The 14,953-nt window shown below is 47.9% G+C and overlaps 1 protein-coding gene across 1 annotated transcript; it reads left to right on the plus strand.

Annotated features, from left to right (window-relative positions):
* Positions 1-12,411: 12,411 nt before the first annotated feature.
* Positions 12,412-13,341, plus strand: LOC138452749 (olfactory receptor 2D3-like). Its single transcript, XM_069605098.1, has one exon. The coding sequence runs from the start codon at positions 12,412-12,414 to the stop codon at positions 13,339-13,341; it is 930 nt and encodes a 309-aa protein (XP_069461199.1).
* The last annotated feature ends 1,612 nt before the right edge of the window (positions 13,342-14,953 follow it).

Below are 14,953 nucleotides of genomic sequence, written 5' to 3' on the forward strand. Positions count from 1 at the left end.
AGATTTGCAGAATGCTTACTAATGCCTTTTTTCTGTTCTTTTCCCTTTTCCTTAGGAAGTGGTGTGCCGGGATGGGAATGACACCACCGAAGATGCCCGCAGAACAGAAGGAGCGATGAATGATGGGCAGAGGCGCCGCAAGGTAAGGCTGTTCCTAACGGTGTTCTTGTTCTTGCAGGAGCTGAGCGCAGAAGAAAGATGCAGGCCTACTGGAGACCGATCCGAATACGGTGAGTGTCACGCTGCAGGTGCAGAAAATGCAAAGCATGTTTCTCAGCCTGGGTGTGGCTTAAATAGTCTCTGGCTATCCCAGGTGTCTCTGGGCTGAACCACACCCAAAATACTAGACCGCACATGCAGTTCTGGGAACCAAAATATGTGGGGGCATCCATCTTGTCCCCATCAATGCACTACAAGTCCAATCCCCAATCTTATCCTATGGGAGTGAGTGAGTCTGGTACCACAAGCGCCAAGTCTGACTCCAAGTGGGTCTTTGGAGGGACCATGTAGGTAATCGTGGCCTGGCTCCAGCCTGACATCTTGGAGGGCTGGGGACATGGGGGGCAGGAATCATGACAGCAGCCATTGCCTCTGTAACTGCTAAAAACACAGTTTTGTGATGCAGGGGAATAGGTGCTCAGCAGACTCAGCGCAGCCATTATTTTTGTAACTCCTAACATGCAGTTTTGTGATGCAGGGATTTCTGTTGGGCTGGTAAATGTACCCCTCATCAACCAACTCGCTGTAATGCTAGTGTGTAAAATGCGAGCCAGAATAACATGGCGTTGATGCGCAGCCATTTTGAACACTCATCTACCATTGCAGTAATAAAGTCTGTGTTTCGGCGGGCCTCACAGAATGAACGAGTAGCAGGGAAAACAGAGCAAGGTCACATAGATATTTTGCAAGCGGACTGATTACAGAGAATAGTTATTGTATTGTCCATTGAAGGAGGAATACAGAAAGGGATGCGCTGCAGCTGCACGATAAGGAAAGAAAGAGAACATACACATGTCTACAAGTGTGGTGCAATATTACAGTTTGTTAGACAATGTCCTTCACTGGGGTAGTGGCAGGGGCGGTACTGGCCTGGACAGTGTTTGTTTGCTCTGGGACCTTGTGACCATGGGGTGGACTATGGGCGATTGTCCGTTCGAGTCCTTATGGGCTTCTGGGGTTTGGGAGGGGACAGAGTCTGTGTCGCTGGTATCTTTTGTTAACGCTGATACTGTGTTTTCCTCCGTTGTCGTTGCTGCTGCGTTGGCCCTGTCATCGACACAAGGGCAGGTCTTATCTTTGTAGGGCTTGACGTCATGCAGGTGGTTCCAGGCGCTCTTATTTTTCGATTTAATTGCTCTAGGAGCTACTGCTTCCACCTGGTGGGGCCCTGTAAACCTAGGGCTGTTCCACCGGCGTTTAAAGTTACAGAGGAGGATGTGGTCCCCCTCCTTAATTGTCCACTGCGAAGGTTGTTCCAGTCCTTCTGTTTCTTTGTCCTCTTGCTGGGTGGTCTTCGACCCGCCCCGCGTCCTCTCGAGCTGTTGAGAGATAAAGGTGACACTAGTAATCAAGGAATTTATATATTCTATCATTTCATCACCAAAAACATTTTGTACAGAGTGACGGTCAGTTATGGCCCTTGACGGTGGGGTCAGCGGAAGGTGCATTTGTCGCCCGGTCACCACCTTGTGGGGTGTGAGGTGGTGATCCGACCCTGGCCTGTTTCTTAATTCAAGCAGTGCTAAGGGCAAAAAATAGAGCCAGCTCTTTTTTGTCGACTGCTGTATCTTTGCTATTTCTTCTTTCAGGAGGCCGTTGAGGCGTTCACACACGCCATTCGCCTGTGGGTGATATGCTCATGCGAACTTATGTTTGATGCTAAGAAGGGTAGTTATGTGTTAGAACAGTTCGTTTGCGAAGTGTGGGCCGTTATCTGACCGCAATACCTCGCACACCCCCCACCGCGGGAAAACTTCCCTCACTAGGAACTTGGCTGCTCTAAAAGCATCTGCATGGGAACATGGCCTAGCTTCAATCTACTTTGAAAATGGGCATACAACTACAATCATGCATCTGTACCCTTGACATACGTTGATCATGTCAACATAGTCTATGTGGAGGTACAGGAATGGTCCTTCCGGCCGGGGTATAACACCTTTTATCACTTGCAGCGTGTGACCAGCCGTAAACTGTTGGCAAGTAAGGCAATTGCTAATGAAATTTGCAACATGTGAATTTAACTCAGGACAGAACCAACCTTCCTTAATTTGTGCTGCAACCACCTCTTTCCCTGTATCCGCAGGATGATGGAGTTGTGCCAGGGCTATTTTCAATAAGGCTAGGGGCATAACTACTTTGCCTGTGTTGTATTGTCACCATAATGCGTCTGTAGGGGACATTGTGCATCCCCTTTTGACCCAAAGCTCCTCTTCTGCCATGGGTGCTGATACCTGTAGCTCCATTATTTCATTCTCAGGGATATGAGTGTACCCATCCCTCATCAGCATCTGCCTTGCCCCCATTCTCCCCTTATCTTTTTCTTTTCCTGGGGGATCCATATCTCTCCAAAGTACGCAGCATATTTGGCATGTGCGTCTGCTGTTTCATTACCTTTGGAAATGTGATCATCCCCGTTTGTATGGGCCTGACACTTCACCAGGGCCACTTCTTTGGGCTATTCAATTACATCAATTAATTCAGCAAGTAGTAGGGCATGTTGCACTGGAGTGCCGTCAGCCCTCCTGAAACCTCTGCGCTGCCATTTAATTAACCCAGAGTGTACAGTTGATGTGACATATGCACTGTCGGAATATATAGTTACTCTTTTATCATTGCTTTCTCTGAGTGCTAAAATTAAGGCCACTAACTCTGCTGCTTGGGCAGAGTAGTGTTGTGGTAGCTATACACATTTTACTGGAACATATGTCCAGTCCTCTGTCAATTTTACCACTGCTGCACCAGTTCTGCGTACCCCATCACCCTGGTCAAATGTTGAGGACCCATCAATGTACATTATTTCTCCCCCCTCTAGGGCAATTTCCTCAACTATTCTTGTGCCGCAATATGTGTCAATAGCCTGTGTGCAGTCGTGTGCATAGTTGTCATCTTCTGCTACTTCTGCTATAAATCTGGCTCGGTTGACAGTGTTACACCTCATAATTGTTAGCTCAGGCTTTGATAATATAACCTCATACCCTGATGCCCTTTGGGTTGTCAGTGTTGATTTGGGTTTGTTCAAGATGGCAGGTAGGGCATGCTCTACATATAATGTTGTTGGACACCCCATTGTTAATGATGACGCTTTTTCCACCGCAAAGGCTGCGGCAGCCAAGCTCTGCTCACACGGGAAGTGGCCTAACATTACCGGATCCAAGTGCCCACTATAAAATGCTACTGGTTTGTGTCCCATGCTTGTTTTTTGTGTCAGCACTGCTCTCATTACTGTCGAGATGCAATGTGAATATATGAAAAATTACGCTTCGTAATTTGGTGTGGCTAATACTGGTGCGGAAGATATGGCATGTTTCAGTTCCTTGAACTCTTCTGTCATTTCTGTGGTCCATGTCAACTTTTTATCTCCTCTCTGTGCTTCTTTTAATGCCTCAAGTAATGGCCCTTTGTATTAGCTATAATCAAAAACCCATGCTCTGCAATAATTGCATACGCCTAAGAACTGCTGCAATTCTCTGACTGTCTGGGCTGTGGCATTTGTTATGGCCTGTGCTCGTTGTGGTGCGATGTGCCTTCCATTTTGTGAAATGAGCTGTCCTATGTAGAGCACTTGTTCTCGGCAGTACTGTAGCTTTTCCTTGTCTACCTTGTACCCTTTCTCTGCTAACACTGTGAGCATCTTGATAGAGTCTCTCCTACACTTCTCCGTTGTACTGCATATCATTATGTCGTCAACATACTGTAATACCGTGCTTTCCAGTTCAATGTTTCCGAGATCTATTTGTATTACTCTGTTAAATATGGACAGGGACTCACAGTACCCTTGGGGCAACCTTGTGTGTTTCCACTTAGTGTTGCGGTATGTGAAACTTGTCAAATCTTGTGAGTCAGGGTGTAGTGGTATTGAGAAGAAAGCATTCTTGAGGTCAATCACAGTGATCCGTGATGCCTCTGCTGGTATCCCGCATAGTATAGTGGCTGAGTTAGCCGCTATAGGATATTCTGCCACTACAATATGGTTGAGGGGTCTTAGGTCTTGGATGAAACACCAGGACCCTCCTTTAGCCTTGCGCATAGGATACACAGCCATGTTACATGGGGATTCTGATGGTAGTAATATACCTCTCTCAATTAGTGCTGTTATCGTTTCGTATATTCCTTCATCTGCCTCTTTTGATAGTGGGTATTGCTTTACTCTCAGCAGTATGGCCCCTTTTTTCAGCTTTATTTTCTCTCCTCCAATGCTCTTGATGCAGCCCACATCATACAGACTGGTGGTCCATAGAGACGCAAGTACTTTCGCCATATCTTCCTCATAAAACGGCGCAACTGTGGCTGCTGGTGCTTATAGCGCCAATGCCATCCTCTGCGCTGTCTCTGTAGGTGACCGTCACCAAGATGTGGACGCTTATTTGAAACACCAACTTCCCTTCTTCATTATTGTCTGAGAAGAGCTCCTCATCCGATACTTGTGTCAGTCGGCATCTCTCTGCTAGGGCTATTACTGCTCTCCATGCCCATATCGTCACCTGTATGTGTGGTTCCTCCACAGGGTTAGGTGTTACTGATAGGATGGGACACATCAAGGGTGTCTGTGGGCTGTCCTATTGTGGGTATAGTGACTCTCCGTTTCCTGTTTATGGGTTGTGACCCAATATTGTCACCTTTCCAAGCTGTGTCTGTGCTATAGGTGTGTTAGTAGACATTATTGCGTTGTCTTGTATTTGTGTCAGTTGTTGGCCAGTTGGAGCTTGTGGTTGTTGTACGATTGGCTGTTGTGGTGTTTGCACATGCAGTTGCACCTATGGTTTTTGTTGCAGCTGTGGTTGCAGTGTCTGTTGTTGTGGCGTTTGTGTTTGTTGTGATGGTAGTTGTTGTTGCACTCCCTGCTGTTGATAAATTTGTTGTTCTCCGATAGGCCCCTGCTGTCTCTGCTCCCCCCAAGTTGCCTGCGCTGCTCTCGTTCTACATGTGCGAGACATGTGTCCTACCATTCCACATATCCAGCATGTCGGTGGTTCCCTTGCTTGCCATTGAAGTCCTTCCGGGTAGTCCTGATACCCCTGCTGCCCCTGTTGGTTATACCTTCGGAACCCTCCCCCCTGCTGGTGAATGGGTAGGCCATACCCTCTCCCTCTCATTTGCCCACCCCTCCCTCTATAGCTGCTCCAGTATCCGTTTCCCATGTGCATATAACCTCCCCCCATTTGTTGTGTACATGTCACTACCTGTGCCTGCTGTGACGGTGCTACTTGTGGTTGTGTTGTGTCTTGTGTCTCTGTTGCCTGTGGTTGTGCGGGGGCTGTTATCAGCGCCCCCTCCATGGCGTATTTGGATAAACTTTCCCTACTGTCATTCCTTTCGTTTGCGCTCGACCCTTCCTCTTCTTCACTGCAAAACCCATCAGTTAATGTCGATCCCCACTCTGTGCGTTTGCCCCCTACTGTCACTGTCCTTAGATCAATAACATTTTCGTTTATACACTCACCTCCTTTACCCTCAGCTACTCGTGTTGATGTTGATGCCATTTCATTATCATGGTGTGTGTCTCCACGCTCCATTCTCCGTCCACGTATTTCTTTTCTCTTCTTCCTTCTTCCCCACAACTTTACCACCTATCTCCTCTCTTTTCCTTTTTATTTCTTCCCATAATTCTTCACTTACCTTTGCTAGTATGCCCTCTTCATCCTCTTCTCTCTCCTTCATCCTCCCTTCCCTTCTTAGTATGCTTTCTATTAATTTCCCTTCTTCATACTTCCGTGCACTTTCAGTTATGATCCTCTTTTTCCACATTCCTATTTCTCTGGCATTCTCTTCTCTCTCCTCCTCCTTCCTCCTCATCTCCCTTTGCTCTGCACGTGCCATTCTTTATGCTATTGCCTTAATGCGCTCTTCTTCCTTTTTCCTTTCTTCCTCCTTCGCCTTCATTCTCACCAGCTCTTCTTTATATGCTTTCATTTCACTCTGCTTCTTCCGTGCTTCTTCCTCGAACTGCCTGAGCAAGGCACTTTGCGTGTTCCTCAATTCCGCCAACCTTTCCTCCAATATCTCTTCCTCCTCCTGCGATAGTCGCCCATCTCATCCTATCTGCTTTTCCCTCTTCTCTTCTTTATTTACCTTTTTTACTGTATACTCCTCTTCCTTGCTTAATGTCCCTCAGCGCTTCAGAAGCACCTACGCTGCTATCCACTCCTCTGGTCCCACGTCTGCAAACCTCCTCAGGGACCTCCTGTTCTCCCCCTTCCTTACCTGAAACACTTGTGTACGAGCGCGATAGAAATAAAATATCAATCAATATCAGTCAATTACCTGCGCAGTCGTTGAGTCTGCCGTACCTAACTTTCCTGTCTTCTTCTGATAGTCATTCGGGGGTGCATATGGCGGGGGGCTGTATGTGGGGTTGGAGTACCCTTCATCAGCCGTTAGTTGTTGTCGGGCATCTTCCCTTAGTTCTGTTAATGGGTACAGCCCCCCTTCCTCCTTCTTCACTACCTTTTCCACTTGCACATCTTCTGCCGTTTCTTGTTTCACCTTTACCACTGTTACCGCAAACAAACCTTCCCCCTCCTCTTCACTTTCCTCAGCGCTGGGCGTGTTTTTATTTTTCTTATCTCTGCTTCCTCCTTTCTTTTTCCCTTCCTTTACTTACAGTCCTTCCTCCGTTCCCTTCTCCTCTTTTACCCCTTGTACTGTGTACATACCTGTATCTCCTGGCCTAGTTCCCTGGAACATCTTCCAGAGGTCAAAAACTTCTAAATGGCTTGCTAATTTCTTCCCTTTATAGGTGTTGTGAATATAAGTTAACAAATTATGCTGCATGCATGCATCAAAGCTGTCATTGGGCGGCCATGGTACCCTTATTTTATTGTCCATTCTATACTGTACTTTATTATTTTGTTTCTCTGTGGTGTCAGTGTCGGTCAAATGTGCTGAAGTGGAGTTTTTAATGCGCTTCCCATATTTCTCCACCCCACTCCTGCCCCCGATCCATAGTACAACGCCATGTTACAAGTTTACTTTTCCAAATGTCAACCTTTTACCTGGCCCCATAAAATGGGGGCTTCTATTGTCTGCTGAATAGGAAGCAACTTTTATATAACAATTTATCCCTTATAACTATGGCCCCCTTCGAACGTGGTACACAAAGCCCCCTGCAGCGATGTGTCTGGTGTGGCGTGCCTCTGTGCGGCCCCACCTTCCTCTTCCTTCCTTACCCTGCAACTCCTCCTCCTCCCTTCTTCCTCTCTCCTTCATTTCGAAGCACACCCTCTATTTTCACAACCCCGCGTTGAGCGCTGCCGGCTTTCTCCGTGCATGGCCACCTCTTCCCCCGTGGCCCTCCCCCATCTGGACGCAGCTGGCGTTCTCTGTGCGTGGCCGCCTCTTCCCCCTATCCTTTTCTTCCACACCCTCCGTCCCTAACCGTCCTTGGATGGACGCAAGACTTGACGTGAAGTGTATCGCGGTGTCCTATTCAAAACCCTGTGGGTGACATCACCAATCTCTACAATGCACTGTAAGTACCTACACAATGCCAAACCCTTATAAATGCTCGCTTGTTCGTTACCCTGTCATCCCCTTTTAACCCCACAGCTGTCTTCTCGCCTCTACCGGAGCAAAGAAATCCACAATCAAAATAATCGGTCTGCGCACGCTGTGTCGCCTCGCGTGTCATACGCCCCCTCTCCAGAGGAGCTTAACCAGCCAATTATCTTCCGCACTCAGGAACAATCTAGCTACCTCCTGCGGGAAAACATTATCTACTTAACGAGCTTCAACAGTCACTTAGTAGGGAACCTCATCTACTCATTGATCTATAACGTCAACTCATAGGAAAGCCACACACCCCTCTAACACAGGTGTCCGCGATCTCCAACCAATCCGCGCCCTTTAACAACCACTCGTGGGTGCTCGAAGCCCCACCTTATCCACTCCGTAACTCTATAGGGGACGACCCTCGTGTCTGTCCCCTTACACTTCAAACCTTTGTTGCCGCGGAACAGCCAAAATCAATTTCCACACACTGGGTCAACCGCCCTCCTCCCTCTTTACAACTCCTCCTCACTCCCGCACAACATTACATTGCTGGTTGGGTGTGCCATACTCACAAGGTCCTCGTGAGCCAGGGCCGCTCGACTGCGGGCACCCCTCCAGAAAGCGGCTCGCCACCACCCCTCGTCTGGATCACGTCCGGACACTCGCCAACCGCGGGCGGGATAATTTCCAAGTCGGCTCCCGAGGACCAATGTCCAGATTGCGCCGTCCGGTCTTCTCGCAGTTCCGCGAAGGTCCTGTAGTCCTCGAAAGGGGGCAACGGCAGAGGGGGCCGCACTGTCAAGTTGCCTCGCTGCAGGAGACCTGGTAGTCGTGCTCTTAGAGCAATTTAGGCAGATCTCAACCAGATCTCAGCAGTGCCTCCAACTTGTCGGGGTGATCTCCCGGGGGCCGGCAGAGCCGTCCGGGTACCTCCGGGGCTGGGGAGGCCCCAACTCCTCCCGTGTCCCAAAAAGGAGTATGAGGCACACGCAAGAGCAAAGTAATTACTGCTGTTTATTATAACACGGCAGGGATAGAGCTTTGCCCGTATTCATCCGGGGAGACCTTCTCGCTCTTAGGAGGGCTCGCAGGCCCTTTTTACCGTAACATGACGCGCTACTCACGTCACCTGAGAAAATCATCACAAAACCTATCACCACTTCGGGTTGGCTCCCCGAGTGGTAGGGTTACTATAGAAGCTTATATGAAGGAAGGTTATTGGGTAAGGTCCTGGACACAACCACCACAGTATATGAAACCCATGGTGGCTTATAACTTCAGTGCTTAGAACTTCAGTCTTGGGTGCATGGCCTTCGACCATGCACCCAAGACTCTAGGCCCTGCCCACAACCACCTGATAGATATTCATTTCTATGGGTGTATCTATGAGTGTCATATGCAGCAGAGGTTGTGGCCAGGGCCTAGAGTCTTGGGTGCATGGCCTGCGGCCATGCACCCAAGACTCTAGGCCCTGACCACAACCACTGCAGCATATCAGAACCATGGTGGCTTATAACTCATTGTCACACCCATAGAATGAAACATTTTAACTGCGGCATATACTCAATTTGCACCCAACACTCTAGGCCCTGCCCACAACCACCTCATAGATATTCGATTCTATGGGTGTGATGTATGGGTGTGATATGCTGCGGTGGTTGTGGCCAGGGCCTAGAGTCTTGGGTGTATGGCCTACGGCCTACGGCCTGCGGCCATGCACCCAAGACACTACGCCCTGACCACAACCACTGCAGCATATCACACCCATGGTGGCTTATAGGTCATTACCACGCCCATAGAATGAAACATTTTAACTGCAGCATATACTCAATTTGCACCCAGCACTGTAGTCCCTGCCCACACCTACCAGATAGATATTCTAATATATGGATGTGATGTATGGGTGTGATATGGTGCAGTGGTTGTGGTCAGGGCCTAGAGTCTTGGGTGTATGACCTACGGCCTACGGCCTGCGTCCATGCACGCAAAACTCTATGTCCTGCCCACAACCACCACAGTATATGAAACCCATGGGGGCTTATATTTTTACTGCTTATAGCATATCACACCCATAGTGGCTTATAACTTCAGTACTTATAACTTTAGTTTTGGTTGCATGGACGCAGGCCGTGCACCCAAGACTGTAGGTCCTGGCACAACCACTGCAACATATCACTCCCATAGTGGCTTATAACTTCAGTACTTATAACTTTGGTTTTTAAATCTATGGGTGTGATCTATGGGTGTGATATGCTACGGTGGTTGTGGCCAGGGCCTAGAGTCTTGGGTGTATGGCCTATGGCCTACGGCCATGTACCCAAGACTCTAGGCCCTGGCCACAACCACCGCAGCATATCACATCCATGGCGGCTTATAACTCAGTACCACACCCATAGAATCCAAAATTTTAACTGCGGCATGTACTCAATTTTAATGACCGCTGGCACCACGTGTGTCCTTAGAACAGTTTCAACTTGCCTGCGCATAGCACGGACGGAAATACTATCCTTATGAGACCCCTCATTTTAAGTAATTACAAATATCCCGGACAGCGCGGCCATGGCGAATACATCATTAGCACCTGCCGCCTAAACAAATACAGTATTGCACCCATCTCTTACTCTCTAAATCTCCCCAAGCACTCTGACACACCAAAACACTCCCCAAAACTGCATTTTGCCTCTGTTCGCCGCCGCGCTGACAGCGGATCCAAGATGTTGGGCGCATCTGAACAATCTGACGCAGATCACGCCTCACTCCAGCCAATCGGCGGACACGCCGCGTGTCCGCGGTCATGACGCGAGCCCATTAGCCAATCGTTATCTTGTCCGCGAAGCGAACAGGGAAGTGTGACCGCGGAGCGAACATAGATATCACTAATTTTTTGAGACATACTTTTTGGTCGTTTTAAAGAGAACTACTGGACGGATTGACACCAAATTTACAAAAGCACGCTTTCGGGACCAAGCTCCTGCCGCAAATTTGGTGAAAATCCGTCCAACGGTTTGGGCTGTAGGCATGCGCAAAGTTTTTCCCCCATTCAGTCTATGGGGAAAAAAGACGTTTTAGGACCCCCCTATAGCTTTCCCCCCTTGGACCAAACCTCACCAAACTTTGCAAATTCAGAGAGGGCCATATACTTTTTTTTGCAAAGTTTGGTGAGGATTCGTCCAGGGAGAGCGAAGTTATAAGCCACCCAAAAAGTGCTCTTCCTATGGAAACAGCAACTTAACCATAACTACACAGCCACTACCGTATATATACGCCAGACCATAAGGCAAAGGCAGGAGTTCAACAGTCTTGCCCGGCCAATACGAGAGCGGCACTGAAGTGAGAGAGGCTGGGGAGAGGACCTGCCGAGAGAGGGTGAGACGAGAAAGCAGGAAGCAGCCGCCCAGAGTGCTCAGGCGGAGCATTTAACTGGCTGTTTTGTTTAGTTCCAGCGTGTGTACAATGGGGTCTGTCATTGCATGTGAAGACTGGGCATAAAGTTTAGGAGAAATGCTTTCTGTGCAGATAAACTACACATTACTTTTTCCATTATTTCAAATATTCACAATGTTCCTTGCTTATATGAAGAGTTTGCTGATAGGATTGATGTGTTATTTTATATCCGCCTTCATACTCACATGCTTACTACATATACCAGCCCTTAGAGGATAAGGGATATTAAACTGCATTAACACGCCAACTCATTGTCATTGTCAATCATTGCGTCAAATCTGTCATCTCTTGTGGGTCACAAACCTTTATTTTTCCTGACTGTATATGTGTTTGATCATGCTGAAGGCACTGTAAAACTAGGCCCGGATATGCATAAGCGCTGGAATGGAACTTAGTGTGGTTCAGACATGAATGTATAATGACCAGGGGTCATTTATCACAGCCTCTTGGGGAGTGGAGATGAAGGACTATCGAACATGCCTACACATACACAATCAATGCACCTGTACTCATGACAGTCTCTCGTGTCACTATCATGGCATCCCTCCTACTCTTCTTCACAGTCCGTCATTACCCTTATCCCAGTGTCCTCTTCCTCATCACAGCCCTCATATCCTTACCTCACCATCTTTATCCTTAGCAAGGTATCCCTCCTCCTCTTCTTCACAGTCCCTCATTACCTTTATGCAGGCATTCCCCCTCCTCCTCACAGTCCCTTATTACCATTATCTCAGTTTCCTCCTCCTTATCTCAGTTTCCTCTTCCTTATCGCACCCTCCTTATCATTACCACAACATCCCTCCTGCTCTTCTTCACAGTCCCTCATTATCTTTAAGCAGGCATTCCTCCTCCTCTTCCTCACAGTCCCTCATATCCTAGCCCTACACTCCTTATCATTAGCATGGCATCCATCCTTCTCTCCTTCACGGTCCCTCATTACCCTTATGCAGGCATTCTTCCTCCTCCTCACAGTCCGTCATGGCCCTCATCCCAGTGTTCTCTTCCTTATCACAGTCCCACATATCTTTACCCCACTCTCCTTATCATTACCACAGTATCCCTCCTCATCTTCTTCACAGTCACTCAATATACTTATGCAGCCGTTCCTCCATGTCCTCACAGTCCCTGGTTAACCTTCCAGTCTGCCGTTGCACCACACTGTGGTTTACAAGCATAGTAATATGTTACATCCAGACTTTATGAACATCAGTCTACTGTGGCTTTCTTCTCATTTTCCTACAGATAAGAAGAAGGGAGCCAATGGAGAAGAATGGAAGCGCAGTGACAGAGCTCCTACTGCTGGGACTATCTGAGGACCCGCGTGTGAATATGGCTCTCTTTGTGGTATTTCTATTAACGTACCTGCTCACTATCATCAGCAATGCTACCCTGGTCACAGCCTGTGTCATTGAACCGAGCCTTCACACACCTATGTATTTCTTACTGGGAAACCTCTCCATCTTGGACATCTGCTTCTCATCAGTGTATGTCCCTTACTTGCTGGCCCAATTTCTATCCCAGCAAAAAATCTGCTTAGCAGGATGTGCTGCTCAGATGTTCTCTTCCCTACTCTGTGGCATTTCAGAGTGTGTACTCCTAGCAGTCATGGCATATGATCGTTATGTAGCCATCTTGTTTCCCTTGCATTATAGAGTCATCATGAGCAGGTCACTATGTATTACAATGATGGTCTGCTGCTGGTTTATTAGTAGTATAATTGCGCTTGTGGTCATGGTTTTGACCCTACGATTGCCTTTATGTGGTCACAACACTATCAACCATTTCTTTTGTGAGGCCACAATTTTCTTAAAGATGGCGTGTGGGGACATCTTTGTCACAGAGATGGTGATTTACTCGGGGTCGATCGTGGTGATGCTGATCCCCAGTTTCTTCACCCTCGTCTCCTATGTGCACATCATCACCACCATCCTGGGAATCCGCTCTTCTGAAGGCCGGCACAAAGCCTTCTCAACATGTGCCTCGCACCTGATTGTTGTCACCATATTCTATGGCACCGCCATTTTCATGTATATGAAACCAACATCTGCAGACTCTGCAAATCAGGATAAAATAATTTCACTCTTTTATACCGTGACTCCACCGTTGCTGAACCCAATGATCTACAGTCTCCGGAACAAAGATGTGAAAATGGCCCTGCTAAAAGTTGCACAGCGAAACAGTTTTGAATAAAGGTTATACGTGTGTTCAATACCTTTTGGTAAGGTGACCCGATCATTAAAGTGGCAGCTGATGAATTATTTAAAAGGAGGGGCAAATATATTTCCAATTAATGTGCATGAGCCTCCGAATGTAGCGAGGGAGCCCAAAACAACCAAGACAGGTTTCACAGGGTTCTCCCTTGAGTTCATATTTTGAAAAATGAATTAAAATGGTGAATTTTGCAGCACACTTTCTGTTGGAAAATGCGTAAAAAGCCACACAGTAACACATGAAAAAAATAACCGATGCCAAGTCACCAACAGTGCACGGAAATCATTTCCAAAGTATTTCTCTAATTACTTTGCCCAAGAAACATGGATGTCATTTCACCAAAATGCCAGGGGAAGCAGAAGTGACAATACATGACCCTTGTCCTCTGATGACATCACCGGAAGTAATGTCAGTTGGCCCTGCCACCAAGTGACATCACCAGAAGTGATGGCACACAACCTTTCAACCCTTGACAAAACAGGAATTAGCTTTATACTGAATCTGTTTGTTGTCTCAATGACCACCAGTCTGACTTCAGAGCAGCCAGAAGCACAGAAACTGCTCTCCTGAACACCCGTGAAGACTTGCTCTCCAATCTTGACTCTAACCTTCCTTCTGTCCTCATTCTCCTTGACCTATCCTCTGCTTCCGACACAGTCAACCATGATATTCTGCTCAATCGTCTCTGAGACAATCTGGGTATCTCTGGTTGACGTCCTTTCTCACTGATCAACCCTCCCAGGTACAACTTGGGTCTTTCCTCTTGTCTATCTCTCTCTCTACTTGTGGTGTTCCCCAGGAGTCTAACCTCTCTCCCTGGCCATTTAACCACTGCCTGGCTCCTCTGGCCCACTGCATCTCTACCTTCTAGTCTAACTTATGCTGATGACATCCAGCTCTCCTTTAGCCTCCAATATCCTCTTCTGCTCCTTCTCTCATGCCAGACTGTTTGTCCACTATTCAGGAATGGTGTGCCTCCAACAATCCCTGCCTTAATGCCAGTAGGACTGAGATCCTCCTCATTGGAACGCCTGCTCCCGCCTTCCCTCTCTCACACTGGCCGCCCACCCTGGGCCCTCTACCTTCTCCTTCCAGTGAGGCTAAGAACCTTGGGGGTCATCTTCGACTCCAACCTATCCTTCTCTCCTCACATCTCTGACGTCTCTAAGACGACACACAATCAGCTGCACCTCCTCAGAGGTATTCTTCCTTTTCTCACTTTCCCCCAGAAGCTCACTGCCTCTAGACCCCTGGTCCTCTCTACGCTGGACTAATGCAACAGCCTCTTTCTAAATCTGCCTGCATCTACACTTCACCCTCTTCAACTTATCCAGAACAAGACTGCAATACTTGTCCTTGGCCTCAAGCCCAGGGATTGTATCTCACCAGCACTGAAATCCCTCCACTGGCTCCCTGTGGCTGTGAGGATCAAGTTCAAGACCCTCTGCATCATCCACAAGACTTTCTGTGGCCGGGAACCACACCACATCCAACTTTCTCTTGCTAAGCATCTTCCTTCTCGAGCCCTCCGCTCATCCACTTCCAACTCTCTGAGGGTCAGACGCTTCTCCAGGCAGAGAGTGGGGGGTAG

This window comes from Ambystoma mexicanum, chromosome 4p, assembly GCF_040938575.1.
Source record: "Ambystoma mexicanum isolate Mex_15411 chromosome 4p, UKY_AmexF1_1, whole genome shotgun sequence".
Classification (NCBI taxonomy): domain Eukaryota; kingdom Metazoa; phylum Chordata; class Amphibia; order Caudata; family Ambystomatidae; genus Ambystoma; species Ambystoma mexicanum.